This window comes from Gossypium arboreum, chromosome 1 (assembly GCF_025698485.1).
Source record: "Gossypium arboreum isolate Shixiya-1 chromosome 1, ASM2569848v2, whole genome shotgun sequence".
In the NCBI taxonomy this organism is placed as follows: domain Eukaryota; kingdom Viridiplantae; phylum Streptophyta; class Magnoliopsida; order Malvales; family Malvaceae; genus Gossypium; species Gossypium arboreum.
In genome coordinates this window covers 18,816,150-18,839,462 of record NC_069070.1, presented here as the reverse complement: position 1 = coordinate 18,839,462, position 23,313 = coordinate 18,816,150, and the positions used below count along the sequence as shown (strand labels likewise).

The 23,313-nt window shown below is 37.0% G+C and overlaps 1 protein-coding gene across 1 annotated transcript; it reads left to right on the top strand.

The window, feature by feature from the left end:
• Nucleotides 1-20,540: 20,540 nt before the first annotated feature.
• LOC108483716 (probable xyloglucan 6-xylosyltransferase 5) lies at nt 20,541-22,596 on the top strand. Its single transcript, XM_017787274.2, has one exon. The coding sequence runs from the start codon at nt 20,900-20,902 to the stop codon at nt 22,277-22,279; it is 1,380 nt and encodes a 459-aa protein (XP_017642763.2). The 5' UTR covers nt 20,541-20,899; the 3' UTR covers nt 22,280-22,596.
• The last annotated feature ends 717 nt before the right edge of the window (nt 22,597-23,313 follow it).

Below are 23,313 nucleotides of genomic sequence, written 5' to 3'. Positions count from 1 at the left end.
CACTCTTTTACTTTCAACTGATAGTATCCCGACCTCAAATCAATCTTTGAAAATACAGAAGCTCCTTTCAGTTGATCAAACAAATCATCTATTCGGGGAAGTGGATACTTGTTCTTAACAGTCACTTTGTTGAGTTGTCGATAATCAATGTACAACCGCATCGACCCATCTTTCTTCTTAACAAATAACACTGGAGTATCCCCATAGTGATGTACTAGGTCGTATAAAACCTCTGTCCAATAAGTCTTGCAATTGTATTTTTAATTCCTTCAGCTCAGCAGGTACCATATGGTACGGAGGTATCGATACTAGATCTGTACCTAGGTAGACTTCAATCACAAATTCTACCTCTCGATCAGGGGGTAATCTAGGTAATTCTTCAGGGAATACATCAGAAAATTCGCATATAGTCCGAATGTGACATCCCTAATTTGACCCTAGTCGAAAAGTGGTTTCGGGACCACTAAACCGAGTCTTATAAGTAATTAAAAGTTATATTCTATGTTTATGATGTTAGTAAATGCATGTGTGAAAGTTTCATGCATTAATTTGATCATTTCTATGTGAATTTATTAAAATGGACTTGTATGAAACATTGTTGAAAGGTGATAGGCTAATCTTACAATGGTCTAATAGTACATGCATGCAAAAGAGTGGTTTTGCATGTCAATTTGCCCAAAAAAAGGGAAGAGTGGCCGGCCATGACAAGAATATGGGCAAGGGAACATGTAGAAAAAAATAAAGAAATGAAAAAAAAAATGAGCATGGATGCCCCCCCCTTTTGTTGCCGTGAGTAGAGGAAAAAGAAAGGAAAAAAATTTGTTAGTGGATTATGTAGAAAAAAATAAAGAAATGAAAAAAAAAATGAGCATGGATGCCCCCCCTTTTGTTGCCGTGAGTAGAGGAAAAAGAAAGGAAAAAAATTTGTTCATCCATTCTCAAATCTTGGCTGAAAATACTAAGGGAAAAAGGAAGGATTTTTGCTTCATGCTTGGTTTAGAAGAGAACTAGAAGGAGATTTGGTCATACTTGTGTCAAGATTAAGGTATGTTTGAGGTTGTGTCATGAGATTCATGCATGTTTTAGTTGCTAACTTGATGTTCATGTTAGCCCATGGTTCAAATCCTTGTTATGCCATGGAAATGGTATTTGGCCAAGGTTGATATTGTGTTAAAGCCATTGCATGCTAAATGTGAAGCTTGTTGATGATACATGTAATGATGGATTGACTACTCTTGAAATTTCTTTTAGCATTCTTGAGTAAGACATGGAGTTTTCTTTGTTTAACCATGACCAAAAATTGAAAGGGGATGGTGTGGGATGTATTCGCCATGGCATGCTCATAAGTGCGATTTATGCTTGTTGCATGATAGGTAAAAATTTGTGTTTTGATATATGTGTATATGTGTTTGTACATGATGTTACAAATGGATGTGAAAATATATGCTAGATTGGGAAAATTTGATTAAATGTTCATGAGATGAAATTAGGTGATTAAAAGATGTTAGTTGACATTGTACATATATATATATATATATTCGCCATTAAAGTGAGTATGTAGGTAATGTTGAATCAAGTTTTGGTGCATATTCGGTTAGGTGTATAATCGACCAAATGGGCGATTAGTAAGAATGGTTGCCGAATATACAAGCATACATATGCATGTGTAGTTGAATTATGAATGTTTAGCAAGATGGTTAAACTAGTGATTTATTGATTAAGCTCAAGGAGTTAAAGAAGGAGAATCAAGCAAGGGAAAGACGAAGGTCATCGAGTAGCCGACTTGGAACTATTTTACCCAACACGAGGTAAGTCATTAAGCACATATGTTTGATATTGCTTAAATGATTGGAAAATCTATGCAATTGTGTTTAATGGAATACTATATATATGTATAAATGAAATTGTATGTGTATGGAATGAGGATAATTGTTGAATGTAAAAGAAATAGTGGAATGTGTAGAAAGTTTGCTTTCGGCACTATGTGTCTTGGGCAATACGTGTGTATGGTGACGAGATTGGAACTAAGTGTGCGTGCTGGAAATATATGGCACTAAGTGTGCGTGCTGGAAATATTTGGCACTAAGTGTGCAAGCTGGAAAAATACGGCACTGGGTGTGCGAGTTCGGAGGGTATGGCACTGTGTGTGCGAGCTTAAATTACGTGGCACTAAGTGTGCGAAATCGAGTGGTAAGCACTGTGTGTGCGTACTCTGTATATATGGAGGTGTGTCTCCATTGAATTGAGTATGGACAGCGGATCGGTAAGTACCTCGAGCTCATGACGAATAGAGAATACGTTCATGCTTGGGGTTGAATTTGGTAAGCCTTAAATCTATGTGATGATTGAAATTGTATGGTTGTGCTGGAAAATGAGTTAATGTGTAAAATGCTTGATTATCTTGTTGTGTAGAATATGAAATGTGGATGTATGAATTGGTGCGAGATTGGACCGAAAGGTCCGAGGTATTATGGTATAGATTCGATATGGACGAGTACCTAGCCTCATTTGTTGTACATGTAGTAGTAACTTTATCAGTGGATTGATGAATGCTTATGACTTACTGAGTTGTAAACTCACTCGGTGTTTTCTTGTCACCCATTTTAGGTCTCTTGGACTCGTATTGTTGCGTGCTCGGAATTGTCGTTGAAGTCATCACACCGGCTGAAATCTTGTGGTATTGTTTTTGTTGTTGAAGAACATTTGGCATGTATAGGCTATTATATTTTGTCGAATTGTGGGTTGTAAACTTTAAGCCATGTGAAAATGGCCTATGTGGTCGTCGAGTGGGATGCTAGAACCTATAGCCACGAGTCTTAGAAACTCAAATTTTGATAAGGTGGCCATAATTTGTGTCATGTATGATGGATGATTAAGGCCAAGGAAAAATTCATGAAATTGGCATAGTCTACCGCAGTAACTGTTGCGGACAGCAGCAGTGAGATGAGATTGAAAAATCACTAAAAATAGTAGAAGTAGAATTAAATAGTGATAAATTATGGAACTGAACCTTGATGAATCTATTTTTATATGGACGAAACGAAACGACCATATGAGCAGTATACTGAGAAATATTAAAGTTCTCGTGAGACAGGGCCAGAACGGTTTCTGGGTCCCCTGTCGCGACTTTGAAAATTTACCATAAATTATCCAGAAATAATTAGGAGTCATGCCTTATATGTACAGATTCCATTTTGAGTCTAGTTTCATTAGAAACAAACGGCACCAGTATTAAAGCCCTGTACAGAGATATATTCAAGTTGTAACGCGCGAAGGTCAGAGCAGTCGATCCCTGTAATATGGGTGACTTTAACTAATAAACTGTACCAATTGGCCCAACCAAAAATTCTAAAAATAAATCCATGGACGGGTATATGAGTATAAATTCAGGGAAAATTTACAAAACCAGTTTCCGAGTTTTGAAACTCGAGATATGATTTTTAAGGCGACGGTGACGCAGTTTTCCAGCCTGTCCAGAAATGCCAAATTGGTCGGTACTTTAAGAGGATTTGTCTCGTTAACCCCTCGTGTCCGACACCGGCGATGGTCTCGGGTTTGGGGTGTTACAATTTAATTGGTATCAGAGCTATGGTTTAGTCGATTCTAGGACTACCATAGCGCGTGTGAGTCTAGCTATACATGCCAAATTGTTAGTGCTTAAAAATGTGATGACTTCTGACGGTTGAAATTTTTGTTTTGATTAGTAAATGGAACCCGGGGGTAGAGACCCTTGGCGGATGACGTTGAAAGTGTAGCGGCTGCTCCGCGCAAGGGACACCGCTGTTGAGCCTCGATCATCCGCGAATAATCAAAATGAAGGCGAAACAAGCCTTCTTCACTATGATGAATGAGTGGGTCGCATAATATGCCCGAACCAACCCGGCTGTCCAACCATTCCCGAATTTAAATACTCCACCCCAAGAGCCCGCAATGCCTCCAGTTATTAATCCTGTGAGGTGAGTAAACCACCGTGGACTTGATTAGGAAGCGGGGCCGAGGAGTTCAAGGCCATAGTTCTTGATGATGCCGAAAAGGCCGAGTTCGCTCGATAACACCATTAGAGTGTTAGATGAACTCATGCACACCGATGAATGTCTTAAGTGTGCTATATCCTTGTTGCGAGACTCACTTACTATTGGTGGAGGACTTTAATTTCCATAGTCCCAAATGAACGAGTTACTTGGGATTTCTTTCAATCCAAATTTGAAAGAAATACATTAGTCAACGGTTCATCGATCGAAGCGTAAGGAATTTTGGAACTCAAGCAAGGCGGATGATCAGATCTCGAATCGAACATGAGTTCGTAAGACTTAGTCGGTATGCTCGGAGTGTGTGGCTGATGAGGTTGCGATGTGCAAAAGATTTGAAGAAGGATTGAATGAAGAGTTAAAGTTACTAGTGGGAATTTTGGAGATAAAGGAGTTCGTGACACTAGTCGAACGAGCTCGCAAAGCGGAAGAACTTGGGAAGGAGAAGAAGAAGGCTGAATTTGAAGCAAGAGATTACCGTAAAAGATCGACGAGTAAAGCTCCGTTCTCGGCTGTAAAGAGGTTCAGGAGGACACCAAGAAGTCGAGGACGATGCTGGAATTTCCATTAGAGCCCGACCATTGACGGACTCGAGCTACTTGATAGCTAGTGTGGGCAATAATCGTCAAGAGAGACTGAATGCCCCCAATGTGGAAGACGACACCTAGGTGAATGTTGGGGTAAGTCATTAATAGGGCCTATTATGGATGCGGTTCAAGGACCACTTCATTAGAGATTGCACGGAGCTAGATGAGAGGAATAAGACGCAAGGTGCAAGACCTAGTGGAACGACGGTGGAGGTAGGCCCCGAGAATCTCTGGAGGTAGGGGTGGTAATCGAGAGGAGCCTCTAATACGGCCGTCCGATCCGAGACCCGTGCTCTGCTAGAGCATATGCCATCCGCGCACGAGAGGAGGCATCCTCCCCGACGTTATCACGGTACTTTTACTCTCTTTGATACTATTGTGATTACATTGATTGACCCCGCTCTACTCACTCATATGTATGTGAAACCTTAGCATCCAAGAAGACTCTACCGTTGAGTCTCATCGAGTTCGTAATTCGAGTGTCAAACCCTTTGGGTCAATACGTGCTTGTTGATAAAGTGTGCAAGAGATGCCCCTAATAATTCGAGAATCTGTTTTCCTACCGATCGATGCTTCTACCATTTCATGAATTCGATGTTATTCTTGGTATGGATTGGTGATCAGTACATGATGCAAAGGTGGATCGCAAAAGGAAAACCATTGATTTGAGGAGTGCAAATAATGAGGTAGTCCGAGTCGAGTCTCTCGATTTAAAAGGAGCGCCAATGATAATATCTTCTATGACCGCCGAGGTATGTGAAAAGGGTGTGAAACATACCTTGCGTATGTGTTTGGAAGTAAAGAGACGGAAAGGAAACTCGAATCGGTACCAGTGGTTTGTGAGTATTCAGATGTTTTTCCGAGGAGTTACCGGATTGCCACCGGTTCGAGAAGTGGAATTCGCATCGGTTGTACCGGTACTACGCCGATTTCAATAGCCCCGTATCGTATGGCATTAACGGAATTAAAGGAATTGAAGGTTCAATTGCAAGAATTGACGGATAGAGGTTTCGCTCGACCGAGTTTTTCTCCATGGGCGCACTGTATTGTTTGTGAAGAAGAAGGACGGAACCATGAGGTTGTGCATCGACTATCGTCAACTCAATAAAGTGACAATAAAGAATAAATATCCATTGCCACGAATTGACGATTTGTTTGGTCAATTAAAGGGAGCCTCGGTGTTTTCAAAGATAGATTTGAGGTCGGGTACTATCGGTTGAGGGTCCAGAATCGGACATACCCAAAACCGCTTTTAGAACGAGGTACGGTCACTACTGAATTCTTGGTGATGCCGTTTGGGCTCACTAATGCCCTGCGGTGTTTATGGATTTAATGAATAGAATTTTCCGCCATACTTGGATCGGTTCGTAGTTGTATTTATCGATGACATTTTGGTCTATTCGAGAGATGAAACGAACATCTTGAACACCGAGGCTAGTGTTGCAAATCTTACGAGATAAGCGATTATACGCAAAGTTCAATAAATGTGAATTTTGGTTGAAAGAGGTTAGCTTTTTGGGGCACGTGGTGTCCGCGACGGTGTCGGTGGACCCGAACAAAATTTCGCCATAGTCGATTGGAAACCACCAAGGAATGTTACCGAAGTTATGAGCTTTTTGGGGCTTGCGGTTATTACCGACGATTTGTAAAGGTTTCTCGACGATAGCCACGCCAATGACGGCTTACTCCAAAAGGATGTTAAGTTCGAATGGACGGAGAAATGTCGAAAAGTTTCGATCAACTGAAAGCTTATTTGATGAAGCCCCAATTCTAGTGCAACCCGAATCGGGCAAAGAGTTTGTCATTTATAGTGACGCATCCCTACTTGGGTTGGGTTGCGTATTGATGCAAGAAGGGCGAGTTGTGGCCTTTGCGTCGAGGCAATTAAAGCCACATGAGAAAAATTATCCGACCCATGATCTCGAATTGGTCGCCATCGTATTCGCTTTAAAGATATGGCGACATTACTTATTTGGTGAGAAGTGCCATGTATTCGGATCACAAAAGTCTCAAATATTTGATGACCCAAAGAGACTTAAATCTGCGACAAAGGCGATGGCTCGAGTTGTTAAAAGATTATGAGCTCGTCATTGATTATCACCCGGGAAGGGATAATGTGGTTGCGGATGCCTTAAGCCGAAAATCACTGTTTGCTTTGCGAGCGATGAATGTACACTTGTCTATCCTACCCGACAATGTGTTAGTAGCTGAATTGAAAGCCAAACCATTATTGATACGTCAAATTCGTGAAGCTCAGAAAGTCGACGATGAGTTGGTTGCAAAAGCGGGATGAGTGTGTTCGAACAAGGACTCGGAATTTCAAATCGATGATGACGATTGTTTGAGGTTCGAAGTCGTGTGTGTTCCAAAGAATTGAACTTATTCCAATAATTTTGAACGAAGCCCATTGTAGCCGAATGGCAATCCACCCGGAGTACGAAGATGTACAACGATTTGAAACGTCGGTTTTGGTGGCATGGTATGAAACGAGACATCTCGATTTTGTTTGAGATGTTTAATATGTCAACAAGTGAAAGCGGAACATCAAGTGCCTTGAGATTACTTCACCGATCACGATACCCGAGTGGAAATGGGATCGAGTCACAATGGACTTTGTATCCGACCGCCATTGTCGTTGAGTAAGAAGGATGCGATTTGGGTCGTTGTCGATAGATCGACTAAGTCGGCTCACTTTATCCCGTGACGTAAGGATTTTCAATGGACAAACTAGCCAATTGTACGTTTCTCGGTTGTGAGATTACACGAGGTGCCTATTTCCATCGTGTCGGATAGAGATCCGAGATTTACCTCGCGATTTTGGAAGAAGTTGCAAGAAGCTTTGGGTACCAAGTTGCATTTCAAAGACCGCTTTCACCCCAAACCGATGGTCAATCCGAAGCGGATAATTCAAATACTCGAGGATATGTTGAGATGTTGTATCCTTGAGTTTAGTGGTTCATGGGAAGCAGTATCGCCTTTGATTGAATTCGCTTACAACAATAGCTTTCAATCAAGTATTCAGATGGCGCCTTACGAGGCTTTATACGATCGTAAATGCCGTACCCCATTATTCGGTGAACTTAGTGAAGGTAAATTCTTGAGGTTGATTTGGTTAAGGATGCCGAGTAAAGAGTTCAAGTAATTCGTGAAAGTTTGAAAGTCGCTTCGGATCGCCAAAAGTCGATGCGGATTTGAAAAGAAAAGATATTGAATATCGTGTTGGAGACAAGGTCTTTCTCAAAGTTTCACCTTGGAAGAAGGTGCTTAGATTTGGCCGTAAGGGAAAATTGAGTCCGAGGTTCATCGGTCCGTATGAAGTATCCGAACGAGTTGGACCAAGAGCGCATCGATTAATTTTACCCCGAGCTTGAAAGGATCCACAACGTTTTCCATGTCTCGATGCTTGACGATATAGGTCGATCCATCGCGACGTAATCGCTCCGTCTCGAGATTGAGATTCACCTAATTTGAGCTATGAAGAGGAACTGGTTCTCATTCGATGCGTGAAGTAAAAGAGTTGCGCAATAAGAAAATCCCATTAGTGAAGGTGTTGTGGCATAAACACGGAATAGAAGAAGCCACTTGGGAACTCGAGGACTCTATGAAAGAGCGATACCCAAACCTATTTACTAGGTAAGATTTTCGGGACGAAAATTTCGTAAGTGGGGAGAGTTGTGACATCCCTAATTTGACCCTAGTCGGAAAGTGGTTTTGGGACCACTAAACCGAGTCTTATAAGTAATTAAAAGTTATATTCTATGTTTATGATGTTAGTAAATGCATGTGTGAAAGTTTCATGCATTAATTTGATCATTTCTATGTGAATTTATTAAAATGGACTTGTATGAAACATTGTTGAAAGGTGATAGGCTAATCTTACAATGGTCTAATAGTACATGCATGCAAAAGAGTGGTTTTGCATGTCAATTTGCCCAAAAAAGGGAAGAGTGGCCGCCATGACAAGAATATGGGCAAGGGAACATGTTTCCAACATGTTTAGTTAGTGGATTATGTAGAAAAAAATAAAGAAATGAAAAAAAATGAGCATGGATGCCCCCCCTTTTGTTGCCGTGAGTAGAGGAAAAAGAAAGGAAAAAATTTGTTCATCCATTCTCAAATCTTGGCTGAAAATACTAAGGGAAAAAGGAAGGATTTTTGCTTCATGCTTGGTTTAGAAGAGAACTAGAAGGAGATTTGGTCATACTTGTGTCAAGATTAAGGTATGTTTGAGGTTGTGTCATGAGATTCATGCATGTTTTAGTTGCTAACTTGATGTTCATGTTAGCCCATGGTTCAAATCCTTGTTATGCCATGGAAATGGTATTTGGCCAAGGTTGATATTGTGTTAAAGCCATTGCATGCTAAATGTGAAGCTTGTTGATGATACATGTAATGATGGATTGACTACTCTTGAAATTTCTTTTAGCATTCTTGAGTAAGACATGGAGTTTTCTTTGTTTAACCATGACCAAAAATTGAAAGGGGGATGGTGTGGGATGTATTCGGCCATGGCATGCTCATAAGTGCGATTTATGCTTGTTGCATGATAGGTAAAAATTTGTGTTTTGATATATGTGTATATGTGTTTGTACATGATGTTACAAATGGATGTGAAAATATATGCTAGATTGGGAAAATTTGATTAAATGTTCATGAGATGAAATTAGGTGATTAAAAGATGTTAGTTGACATTGTACATATATATATATATATATTCGCCATTAAAGTGAGTATGTAGGTAATGTTGAATCAAGTTTTGGTGCATATTCGGTTAGGTGTATAATCGACCAAATGGGCGATTAGTAAGAATGGTTGCGAATATACAAGCATACATATGCATGTGTAGTTGAATTATGAATGTTTAGCAAGATGGTTAAACTAGTGATTTATTGATTAAGCTCAAGGAGTTAAAGAAGGAGAATCAAGCAAGGGAAAGACGAAGGTCATCGAGTAGCCGACTTGGAACTATTTTACCCAACACGAGGTAAGTCATTAAGCACATATGTTTGATATTGCTTAAATGATTGGAAAATCTATGCAATTGTGTTTAATGGAATGCTATATATATGTATAAATGAAATTGTATGTGTATGGAATGAGGATAATTGTTGAATGTAAAAGAAATAGTGGAATGTGTAGAAAGTTTGCTTTCGGCACTATGTGTGCGGGCAATACGTGTGTATGGTGACGAGATTGGAACTAAGTGTGCGTGCTGGAAATATATGGCACTAAGTGTGCATGCTGGAAATATTTGGCACTAAGTGTGCAAGCTGGAAAAATACGGCACTGGGTGTGCGAGTTCGGAGGGTATGGCACTGTGTGTGCGAGCTTAAATTACGTGGCACTAAGTGTGCGAAATCGAGTGGTAAGCACTGTGTGTGCGTACTCTGTATATATGGAGGGTGTGTCTCCATTGAATTGAGTATGGACAGCGGATCGGGTAAGTACCTCGAGCTCATGACGAATAGAGAATACGTTCATGCTTGGGGTTGAATTTGGTAAGCCTTAAATCTATGTGATGATTGAAATTGTATGGTTGTGCTGGAAAATGAGTTAATGTGTAAAATGCTTGATTATCTTGTTGTGTAGAATATGAAATGTGGATGTATGAATTGGTGCGAGATTGGACCGAAAGGTCCGAGGTATTATGGTATAGATTCGATATGGACGAGTACCTAGCCTCATTTGTTGTACATGTAGTAGTAACTTTATCGGTGGATTGATGAATGCTTATGACTTCTGAGTTGTAAACTCACTCGGTGTTTTCTTGTCACCCATTTTAGGTCTCTTGGACTCGTATTGTTGCGTGCTCGGAATCGTCGTTGAAGTCATCACACCGGCTGAAATCTTGTGGTATTGTTTTTGTTGTTGAAGAACATTTGGCATGTATAGGCTATTATATTTTGTCGAATTGTGGGTTGTAAACTTTAAGCCATGTGAAAATGGCCTATGTGGTCGTCGAGTGGGATGCTAGAACCTATAGCCACGAGTCTTAGAAACTCAAATTTTGATAAGGTGGCCATAATTTGTGTCATGTATGATGGATGATTAAGGCCAAGGAAAATTCATGAAATTGGCATAGTCTACCGCAGTAACTGTTGCGGACAGCAGCAGTGAGATGAGATTGAAAATCACTAAAATAGTAGAAGTAGAATTAAATAGTGAGTAAATTATGGAACTGAACCTTGATGAATCTATTTTTATATGGACGAAACGAAACGACCATATGAGCAGTATACTGAGAAATATTAAAGTTCTCGTGAGACAGGGCCAGAACGGTTTCTGGGTCCCCTGTCGCGACTTTGAAAATTTACCATAAATTATCCAGAAATAATTAGGAGTCATTCCTTATATGTACAGATTCCATTTTGAGTCTAGTTTCATTAGAAACAAACGGCACCAGTATTAAAGCCCTGTACAGAGATATATTCAAGTTGTAACGCGCGAAGGTCAGAGCAGTCGATCCCTGTAACATGGGTGACTTTAACTAATAAACTGTACCAATTGGCCCAACCAAAAATTCTAAAAATAAATCCATGGACGGGTATATGAGTATAAATTCAGGGAAAATTTACGAAACCAGTTTCCGAGTTTTGAAACTCGAGATATTATTTTTAAGCCGACGGTGACGCAGTTTTCCAGCCTGTCCAGAAATGCCAAATTGGTCGGTACTTTAAGAGGATTTGTCTCGTTAACCCCTCGTGTCCGACACCGGCGATGGTCTCGGGTTTGGGGTGTTACACCGAATCTTACTACACTGACTTTCAATTGAATCCGAATTAATCACATATACTAAGAAAGCATTACAACCTCGATGAAGAAACTTGCTAGCTTCAATGGCCGAAACAATATGAATTGATCCACTAGTTTGAATACCATTTATTTCAATCCTATCTTCACTTTCATTCTGAATAGTAAACTTCTTCTTATAACAGTCTAAAATCACTTCATGTTCTGATAACTAGTCCATTCCCAAAATAACATCAAAGTCGCCAAATGGCATAATCAACAGATCAACAAGGAATATTTTATCTTGAATCATTCACGAACATCTTCAAAATATATGGTTCACTAAAGTAGTTTGTCCCAGTGGACTAGACACTTCTATCATAACTTTAGACAGCTCAGACTCTAATTTTTCTGTCTCAACTACTTTCGTATTAACATATGAATGTGATGACCCAGGGTCTATTAAAGCATAAATAGGTGCTGAATTCAATAAGAATATACTTGTTACCACATCGTGAGCATCTTTCTTTTCTCGAGTCCTCACACCATACGCTCGAATTGGAGCTCTAGCTTTAGATTATTGTGTAGCACTCTCACTAGTTCTTCTAGCACCACCTCTAGCAAGCGAACTACTTCGGCCTAATCCCCGGCCTTTGGAAGCAGATTCAGATCTTTGCACTACTATCGGTATTGTTCCAAAAATTTTTGAGCAATCTTTAATAAAGTGATCGGTAGCTCCACAACGAAAACAACCTCCAGTCAACTTTCTACACTCCTCTTTGTGCCGGTTTCTACAATGCTCACATATTGGAATTTCAGTATTCAGAACTGGACTTAGGATACTGCCAGTAGACACAGTAGTCTGTCTTTTCTGACCTCGATCACCTTTTTCCGGTAGAGAACAAAATCTCCAATTACCTTGTGATTCATTTGACCGCTTAAGCTGCGGACTTGAGCTAACCATTCTGGGACATTTTTCAGTCGAACGAGCAACTTCAGACTTTTTATCTCTTTCGAGAATTTGTTCAATCATCTTAGCTCTTTCCATTAAATCCGCAAACTCAGTGATTCTAAGAGGCATCAACTGTAGTCTAAATTCATCACGTAATCCTCTTAGAAATCTTTTACATCGGTCGGCTTCAGTCGGTACAAACTCGGTGGCATATCTACTCAATCTTAGAAATTCTCATTCATAATCCACTATGAGCATCTCAACTTGTTTCAGTGTTAAGAACTCTTATCTTTTGTCCTCTATGTACATTTCTCCCAAATACTTCTTTTGAAACTCTTTTTTGAGAGAAGTCCCAACTTATCTGTTCCTCAAGTACATTTTGAATCACTGATTCCCACCATACGAAAGCTTCCTTTTGCAGTAATGAGACAACACACACTAAGCTTTCTTGTAGTATACATTCAAGTTGCTTCAAAACTCTCTTTGTAGTCTCTAACCAGTTTTCAGCAGTAGTGAAATCAATTCCCTTTGCATCCAAAAATTTTGTAGCTTCATATTTTCTCAATTCTTTAATTGGAGCTCTTCGAGTAGTAGGGGTAGAGGATGTAGCAGGCATAGTTCCTACCGCTCTTTGAAGGGCATCGACGATCATTCTGAAGATTTCAGTATTATCCCTTCCAACATTCGGTTGATTTCCTACCGAATTCACACTTGGAGTTGCAGACTCCGATTCATTCACATTATACGGTTCATCATCTTCATTATACATCTCTTGATCAGTAATCTCAATGCTGGTATCAGACATTCTTAATGTTATAAAACAGAAATATTCAATAAACATATCAGCATCCAATCCCAACTCAAATTTGACTCAGTAATGGCATGTACCTCTAGATTCATATTCACATTCGATTTAGTTCTAGAACAGACTAAACCTAATTAGCTCTGATACCAATCAAATTTTAACTCTCCCTTACCAGAGACCGTCGCTGGAGTCGAGCATGAGACATTACAAAATTTATTTTAGTATTTAAATAATTTTCCTAAAACTAGACTCATATACCTACTTAATATTTTTTTTCTAGAATTTTTGGTCACGCCAATTAGTACAGTTTATTAGTAAAAGTCTCCCCTATTTCAGGGTTCAGCTACTCTAACCCCTGTACACTACGAATCAATTTTCTCTCTGTAAAGAAATCCAATGACTATGTCGTTTATTTCAATTAAAAATAGACTTAATAAGGAATCCATACATATAAAGTTTGAGTCCTAATTATTTATACACAATTTATGGTGAATTTCTAAAGTCAGAATAGGGAATCCAAAAATTGCTCTAACCCTTTTTCACCAAAACGTAAATATCTCATAAAATAGAACTCTTTTACCTATTTTGTTTCTTCATATAAAAATAGATTCATTAAGCTTCAATTAAATATTTTATTCATCATCTAATTCACTTTCTACTATTTTTGGTGTATTTTCAAAGTTGGACTACTGCTACTGTCCAAATCTGTTTTAGTATAAAATGTTGATAACTAAGTTTATAACATCTTCATTTCTTCTCTCTACAAGATTTACCATCACTTCCTCTTATTACTCTTCACTAAAATATCAAAAACATACCATACTTAAGGTTTTGGTAACATTTACAAAACATACCAAAATATCACTTAACAACTTAGGTACTTTCAAAATGACCAAAAGACATCCTGGGTACAATGCCATTTTCCAAAAAGATAGAAACTTCACCAATTTGAGTTCGAGGATCGGCTTGTATGCTGATTCCTTATACTTTCGTACCTAGCCTGGGCATGGAAACAAACCGTACGTTGAGAATACTCTCAGTGGTATTTCTATAAACAATAACTTAATCAACTTTAAAATATGGTAATTCAAACACATTATTGTTATTATTCAATATCAATCATCATTTCAATAACAGTCAATCAATCAGTACTTTAATAATATTTACTTTATTTACCCTTATTAACATAACTCGGACACTAACAGATACATAGATCCAACCCACACTTCGGGATAAGCACATAGTGCTTCATCGGAACAAATCCGGAACTTTAACATTATAGTACACAAAGTACTTCATCGGAACAAATCCGGAACTTTAACAATAGTCGACACATAGTGTCTCATCGAATCAATGTCGGAATATCTCAATACTTCCAATTCCTATGACATGTCAACTATATCTGACTAGCCCGACACTGTTAATAGGGTATTCAAAATCACATTCATTTCAATATGTTAAGAATACTTACCTCATTCACATTTTCATACAATATAAATATCAAATATAGCAATAACGATTAAGCTCGATTTATAGAAATACAAAACACTATTTATTGAATTTAATCGATATCTTCGTTCACTTTCTCTTTTCCCTTCTTGGATGACGTATCCGGTGCTACGTTAGCTACGGACAATCATACAATTAAAAATCATTAATATACTAATTCATAAAACACATTTTCACTTTCTATTAAACTTTTACAAAAATTCCAATTTCGTCCTTTTCCCATTACTAATCCTTTTTTTAAACTAAATCATCATATTTTCATTTAATCAACTCATTAACAATTTCAAGCTCATAAAAAAATCATCATAAAACATAATTTTGAGCTCTATACAACTTAGTCCCTAGTTAAACCTAACTTAAAAATTCCTTTAACAAATCACTTCTAACTTCAATTTCTATCAATTTAACCCATAAAACCTCAATTTATTCAACTAAATCAATATATAAAAATTCTCTATTTTTTTTCTTCATTTTAACCTCATACATGCAAAACTTTGAATTAGGCATCCATAAACATAAAAATCACAAGAAAATAAGCTAAAACAACTTACCAATCAAGCTTTAGGGCCTTAATCCTTAAATTTTCCCTTTTCTTTTTCTTTCTTTCTTTCTCACGTTTACTCTCTGTAACTCTTTCTATCTTTCTTTTTTTTTTTTCATTTCCTTTATTCATAAATCTATATTCAATATAATAATATTAATAATATAATATTATTCTAATAAAATAACTTAATCTATAAGAAAAACTACTTTAACACATTTAATATTTTTACCAACTATTACACATGTTATACAATCTTAACACACACATGTCACTTAGGGTCTAATTGCTAGATTAGTCCCTTTACTAATCTTTAATCTATAATTAAACTTTTATACTTTATGCAATTTAGTTCTTATTCTAAATTCAAGCTACTTAACTTAATCAAACATTAATCAACCACTCAACTATAATTCATAAATATTTCTAATAAATATTCATGAATTAATTTCACGAAAACAGTACTCAAGACTCGATTTTTGATATCGTAACTTTCGGTTCATTACATTTATCGTCGATATTATCTGGGACTTCATCTTGATTGGGGTGACTATATTCTTCACCATCATAGTGAGAATGAACATCATTATCGGGACCCTTCTTCATCGTTTGCATCGGTGGCCCTCACCTCGAGATGTATCTCTAAACGACCGGTCAAAATTGAGTTATTATATGTTGTCGACCCATGCTATGTATTTTCAACCCTTGTTGATGACCTTCCATAACACGATTGTTCTGTCCATCTGACATTGAGATCAAAGTCAAACTCGTGTTGTTGACTTAATGGAACGGTATTTTCAACTAGCTCAGGGTTGACTAACTCGACAAACAATGGAATTGGTTTAGTGTTGTTGTCCCCATTCAAGTAATAAATTCCCACCATTGTGCCTAAGTTTTCTTTGTCTACAAGTTCCATCTATTGAAATTTTAACTAATCGAAGGAAATTGAAAATTTGTGGTTTGTTTACACAAATATTATAAAATAAAATAAAAATTCAAAAATGGTATCCCACCTCGATTAATTACGGGAATAGGTTTTTTGGGGGTGGAGGGTGGTATAGAGGCGAAACCACCCATTTTTTCTGATAGTGATAGAAATTACTTAACGAAAATAATTTATTATTATTATATTGATGGAGGGTAGCTAGTAGGCTGCACCAAAATAACCCGTATAACCCAACATAAACTGAGAACTGGTGGTGCCTACCTAACAGACTGCACCAAAGCCTCTGCCCCTGCGTATTAGAAGGAGCTTTTTTCTCCTTCTTCATAAGCGAAATAGAAATATAAAAAAATTCAATATAACTCACTTTTTTCTTTAATTAATTTAATATAATTGAAAAGCTATAATAAATCAAATCTAAAATCTCAATCATCAATGATGAGATCAGTTTTGTAAAAACTTCAATCATATAAAAAAAAGTACAACAAATTAAAGAAAAATAAAACATATTAGATTTAAAAAAAAGGAGACAAAAATGAATAACATAGAATCAAGAAGTGAAGAAGAAGATAGGGTGAAGGAAGAGATGAAGAAGCTTGAAGCAGGCGCAGGAGAAGGAGAGGAACACTACCTTGTAGACGATCCTCGGCCCCATTTGATTTGAAACTTTTGTATGTGGGATTTGATCTTTGATCTCCCTCAAATGCTTCCAGAGAACAAAGTTGCTTCCAATACGCAGGGGCAGAGGAGAAAAGTTTAACTAAAGAAAGAAGTGAGTTATATTGAATTTTTTTTTATATTTTTATTTCGCTTTTGAAGAAGGAGAACAAAGTTGCTTCCAATACGTAAGGGCAGAGGCTTTGTTATTGCCTGTCAGGTAGGCACTTTTGATGTCGCCCGTCAGGTAGCCACCACCAGTTCTCGGGTTGTGTTGGGTTCAAGTTGTGTTGGGCTATAATAGTTATTTTAGTTTCACCTACTAGTTACCCTGTATCAATATAATATTATTTTTTTGGTTAACTAATTTCTATCACTATTAGAAAAAATAGTGGTGCTGTCTCTGCACCACCCTCCACCCCCAAACAACCCATTCCCGTAATTAATTGGGGTGGGATACCATTTTCAAATTTTTTATTTTATTTTATAATATTTGGGTAAAAAAGCTTAAATTTGTACAATAGTCTAGACATTTTCCTCCCACAATGTCAAGCTATTGTAGTACCAATCCTTTTTTTTCATTTTTTGCACCCCTAACATTTTTATCGAATCTCATTCTAACCTTCTGAAAAGATTTAAATACACAACCAACCGCTCTTTCTAAAATGACTCCATCAAAATGAACATAAACAATAATTTAGTTATTCATTTTTTATACAATTTTTATGCTGCACACTCCAACTAAAAAAAATATCGTATTTTTTTCTTATCTCTTTAACAATTAGCAATAAACACATATAAATCATGCCTAGGATGGGGGTTTATATAATATATTGATTTTGGTGCTGCCACTTTTACAGGTGACACCTAAAAAAAAATTTACGTGATGTAGCCACATCTTTAGTAAGGATCAAAAGAATTTTTTTTTACTATTTTTGGTGACACCACATGAAGTGATGGGACCAAAAAGTTCAAAATTTGGACAAACCATGTGAAATGGCGACACCAAAAAATTTTAAAAATAATACTGGTTCTGCCACATCTCATGTAGTCATTAAGGAGATTTTTTTTTTTTACAGATTTTGATCACTCCATAGAAGAAGGCGATATTAAAAAATAATTTTTTAATCCAATTTGGAGGCAGCACCAAAAATAATAAAAAATACATTTTTAATTTAACTGTGAAAATATGTGTAAAAATATAAAAAATTATACCGGTGGCGCCTTGAGAAGTGATGGTACAAATTTTTTTTTTCATCTTATCATTTTTGTAATCATAAAACAATAATTGAGTTACTTTTTGGGTGTTGCCTCAGTTGGAAATGGAGGCACTCATTGTTAGAGTAGAAAGAATGTCATTTTTCTAAATAATTTAATATTAGAGTAATTTTTATAATTTTTTTGTATTTTTAAGTTATTCATCTAAAAAAACTCACATAGTGTGAACTGTAACTATATACGAACTGTAGTAAATTGTAATGTAATTGTTTTGTGTATGTGATTGTTTTAATGACTGTGATAGCATCCTTTAATTCAAACCCAACAACTGAATTGGGTAAAGGGTGTTAGCATTAGTCTAAGTTTTAAATCTTTGTAACAATGTTGTGAAAACTGCTTATCCATCAACTTACCTACTGATATTATTAGCATTTTGCACAGCACTCCCTTACGACATGGGGAAGAATTTTTTGCATAAATTATGTTGGGCCCCTCCACTTCAAGAGAGTTTACCTTGGCAAGTGCCTATAAACTCACTAGTGGTAACCTGGAAAAGTAGAATGATGAAGACGAGGGGTTGTGGAACACTAGTTGGTGAGCTAACCTTCCACCTAAACTTAAAACCTTCTTTTGGAAGTGTGGGCTTCAGATTCTGCCCACAAATATACTGCTTTCAGAGAGAGGTTGTGCGGGAGAGAAGGCTTGTAGCTTAGGCTGCGATACGGATAAAGAAGTTGAGCATATTCTGTTCCATTGCAGCAAAGCCAGAATTAGCTTCGAAGCTCTGGGCTCATAAACCTAAACTTCCTACTAAGTTAATTTTTGCTTTTGGCTTGTGGGAAATATGGCTCCATAGGAATGACTCTGTGTTGAATCCGGGTACAATTCAAAAAGATATAGCCTTATGTGCCATCAATGGGGCTGCTGAGTTCTTTGCAGTTCCTGGAGCCACGAAGAAAATCCCACTTCCCATTTGTGTCGCTATCTCTTGGAAACCACCAGCAGATAGCTCATCCATAGGAAATCTAGGAATTGGGGGAGCTGAGACAATAATTAGAGACCACAATGGTCCTTGGATTATTAGTTCTCACTGTCATTTTCCGTTTGCGACCAACATTGAAACTGAACTTTGGGCAGTTAGAGACCGCCTTACACTTGCTAGGAGATTGGATCTTAGACATTTGGACACTGAAGACGATGCTACTCTTATTATTCATTTTATGTCCAATAATTCTTTCTCTAATCCTATTTTATTTCCTTTAATTGACAAATGTAAGATGCTCCTCTATTATGACTTCTAGGAGCTTTATGGAGAACGAAAGAGATGTGTTGATCCCCTGAGCAACTTGCGATCCACTTCTCTGTCGGATTGTAATTTTGGGTGAAGTGCAGCAACATGAACCTTATCTGTTTTGCAGATGACACATGGCACGTGACACTGGGTTCGAAGGCCGGCATTTGAGATGGGCTCCTCCTTGTCCCATCTAATAAATCACACAAAAGTAATAAATATTTTTTATCCAAAAAAAAAAGTGCATATTTAATTATTTCGATCGTATTTACCTTGATATAATTTATTTAAAAAATAACAAACACCATTAGATTTATTTATTCCTCCAAGTGAGACCTGTCCATGTACGTGCAGTCCACGCTCTTTTACTTGCGTCATTTTTTGGTTTTGCGTTGTGGGACAAGTTGGATCCGGGAAATCAACGCGTTGGAGCTAGCTGTGTTGCGCAAATTTAGTCCATGGAGATGGAGGCGCCCGCCGACACCGCCCCGCTGCTTCATTTTTCGCACCTAACTTCAGTAACAGTAAATTCTTTTGGATTTGGTTAATCTAAATCACATTAAATGGACCCCTTTTTTTTTCTTTTTTGGGTAAACTAATTAAATTATAATTGAATATGTCTTTACAATATTATTTTTAAAAGATTACTATCAATATAAAATATATTAAAAATAGTGAATAGAAATATTATTTTCCAATATATTAAAATTTGTCACATGAAATTGCACTTCCAATTTTATAGAACTGGGCTCTCTCTCCTTACTACCATGTGGCAAATCATTTTTTCTTCATAAACGTATTTATTGTTAACTAATTTTCGTGAATATATTGTTACTACCAATTCTAATTAGGCTTAAAATTTTATAAGGATTAATACATTATTAATATAAAAAATTATACACTATTTGAAGTTTTCTTTAACGTGGTATTTATATATATATTTTAATGTGATACATGTATTTAATAATAGTTTTATATTTTAGTATCCAAAGTTAATTATATTAATTTTTAGTGTTTAATTTAATTTTTAAAATTAATTTGATGAAATATAATTGTTAATGTTAATAAATTTAAAATTTTCATGATTTTATTAATAGAATAAATTAAATATTATTTATGAATTTATTTAATTTTTAGATTTAACCTGTTAAATACTTTGGATTTTTAGGTTGAATTATGAAAAATAATTGTTAACTAATTATGAATTTTAATTAAAGCTAGTAAAAAGTAATGATCAGTAAATAATGTATTATAAATGATTTTTAAAATAATAAGTAAATGATATCTATGAATATAATGAGAAAAGACAGTCAAGTGTTAGGACATAAACATGTTTTCTCCAATCTCGCTGTCTCAATCTTTCCCACTTTCCATCCCTCTTCGTCTCCTTCAATTCATTTCTTTAGTTTAAAATTCTCACTCATCTCTCTCTGTCTCTCTCTCGCTCCACTTTAAAATCTCAAAAAATCCAAAAACAAACGAAGATATAGGAGTATCCCGGTTTCACTGCAAACGCCATTGATGAGAGCTTAGTTTGTAGAGAAAGAGATTCAGTTCGAGCGATTTATGTTTGTAGAAAAACGACGCTTGGGATTTCTTTCCTTGCTCTGTTTTTACTTATTTTGAGGGTCTAACCTTTATGGGTCAAGACAGTTTCACTCCCCAAAAGAGATCTTCCACCGGTGGCGGCGGCTTACCCACGACCAACAACGCTGCTGCTGGTGGCGGAAGATCCCGTGTATTAGCAGGAATGCCGCGTGGGAGGCAGATCCACAAGACCTTCAACAACATTAAAATCACGATCCTCTGCGGCTTCGTTACCATACTTGTTCTACGGGGTACAATCGGCGTTGGCAATTTGGGAAGCTCCGAAGCCGATGCTGTTAACCAAAACCTAATCGAAGAAACGAGCCGGATCCTAGCTGAGATCCGCTCCGACTCCGACCCTACCGATCCGGACGAACCTCCTGAAACCGAGATCAATCCCAATACTACCTACACGCTCGGACCCAAAATCTCGGATTGGGACCAGCAACGTAAGGTTTGGCTTTCAGAAAACCCCGAATTCCCTAATTTTGTTAATGGCAAAGCTCGGATCTTACTTGTTACAGGGTCGCCCCCAAACCCTTGTGATAATGCTATAGGAGATCATTATTTGTTGAAAGCGATAAAGAATAAGATCGATTATTGTAGGCTTCATGGGATTGAAATTGTTTATAATATGGCTCATTTAGATAAGGAGTTGGCTGGGTATTGGGCGAAATTGCCATTAATTAGGAGATTAATGTTGTCTCATCCTGAAGTTGAGTGGATTTGGTGGATGGATAGTGATGCTTTTTTTACAGATATGGTGTTTGAGATTCCTTTGTCCAAGTATGATAAGTATAATTTGGTTGTTCATGGTTACCCCGATTTAATGTTCGAGCAGAGGTCGTGGATTGCTTTGAATACGGGGAGTTTCCTGTTTAGGAACTGCCAGTGGTCGTTTGATTTGCTTGACGCGTGGGCGCCAATGGGACCTAAGGGTTCTATTCGTGAGGAAGCCGGGAAGGTTTTGACTGCTAACTTGAAAGGAAGGCCGGCGTTTGAAGCCGATGATCAGTCAGCTTTGATTTACTTGTTGCTTTCGCAAAAGGAAATGTGGATGGATAAAGTGTTTCTCGAGAATCAGTATTATTTGCATGGTTATTGGGCAGGTTTGGTTGATAGGTACGAGGAGATGATGGAGAAATATCATCCAGGTTTGGGAGATGAGAGGTGGCCGTTTGTGACTCATTTCGTTGGTTGCAAGCCCTGTGGGAGTTACGGAGATTACCCTGTCGAGAGATGTTTGCGAAGCATGCAAAGGGCATTCAACTTTGCCGATAACCAGGTGCTTAAGCTGTACGGGTTTAGACATAGAGGATTGTTAGGCCCCAATATTAAGAGGATCAGGAACGAGACGGTGACTCCTTTGGAAATCGTTGATGAGCTTGATATTCGACGATCAACGCACGAGAAAGCCGAAACACGGAGCTAGTGATGGAAAAGATATATAATGTGCCATAATGTGTAGGTAATGGTCATTCCTTTTGATGAAAAGCAATTTCCAATATATTTTTTTTAAGGTTTGAGTAAGTTTTGATGATCTGTTGTCATTGTGATGCTGTTGGGAACAAGATAGGAGAATTCTTTTATTAACCTTGAATTTGTCTTCCTTTTGATATTTGAGTGATATTTATGAAGGAAATTAATAGCCAATGTTACTTCATTTCCTTTTTTGCATTCTTAATTTCACTTCTCCTTGTTTGGTGGTGAATGAAATGGAGTTTATGGTTTCCATGCCTATTTCAAGAACCTTTATGTCGGACACATACTCATATTCGATGAGAGAAGTTAGGGCTTAAGTCCGTGTGCATGCAATGTAGTTGTTTATGTTACTTGGACTCGAGTATAAGTACTATCGAAGACTATTATTTTCAATGGAATCATTTGAAATGGCAAGTGATGATAGGTGAGAATAGAGGAACTTTGTATTAGCTAATTGGTGAAGTTTAACATAAAATGAAAGTTTTTCATTAATATTGGAATGTATAACGTTTAGAAAGATGAACAAAACCACACGATCCACCCTCTCTCCAATGTGAAGTGATAATGTTATATAATGGCAAAAGACGTGATTCCAATCTCTATTTCCATAAGCAATAACAAAAATCATGTCCATGCACAAGCTGTCATTTCAAATGTCAAACAAATAGTAAAAGCATAAACAGAGCGAAATAAAAATCCATTTTAAACAAATAGTAAAACAAAAAAAATATATAAATACTTTATTTAAAAAGAAAAACAACTAAGTATAAAAATATATACCATTTGACTTTTAGAGTTGATTTTGTTTATTTTTCCATTCAAGTTGGATTTAGATACTTCCGATTTTTGGCTTTTGAAGGAAAAATTATTAAAATATCTTTACCTGTATTAATCATTTAAAACGTTTATATGTCATTACATTAAATTATTTAAATATTATTTTTATTATATTTAAAATTTTAAAGTATTTCATGTATCATTAAA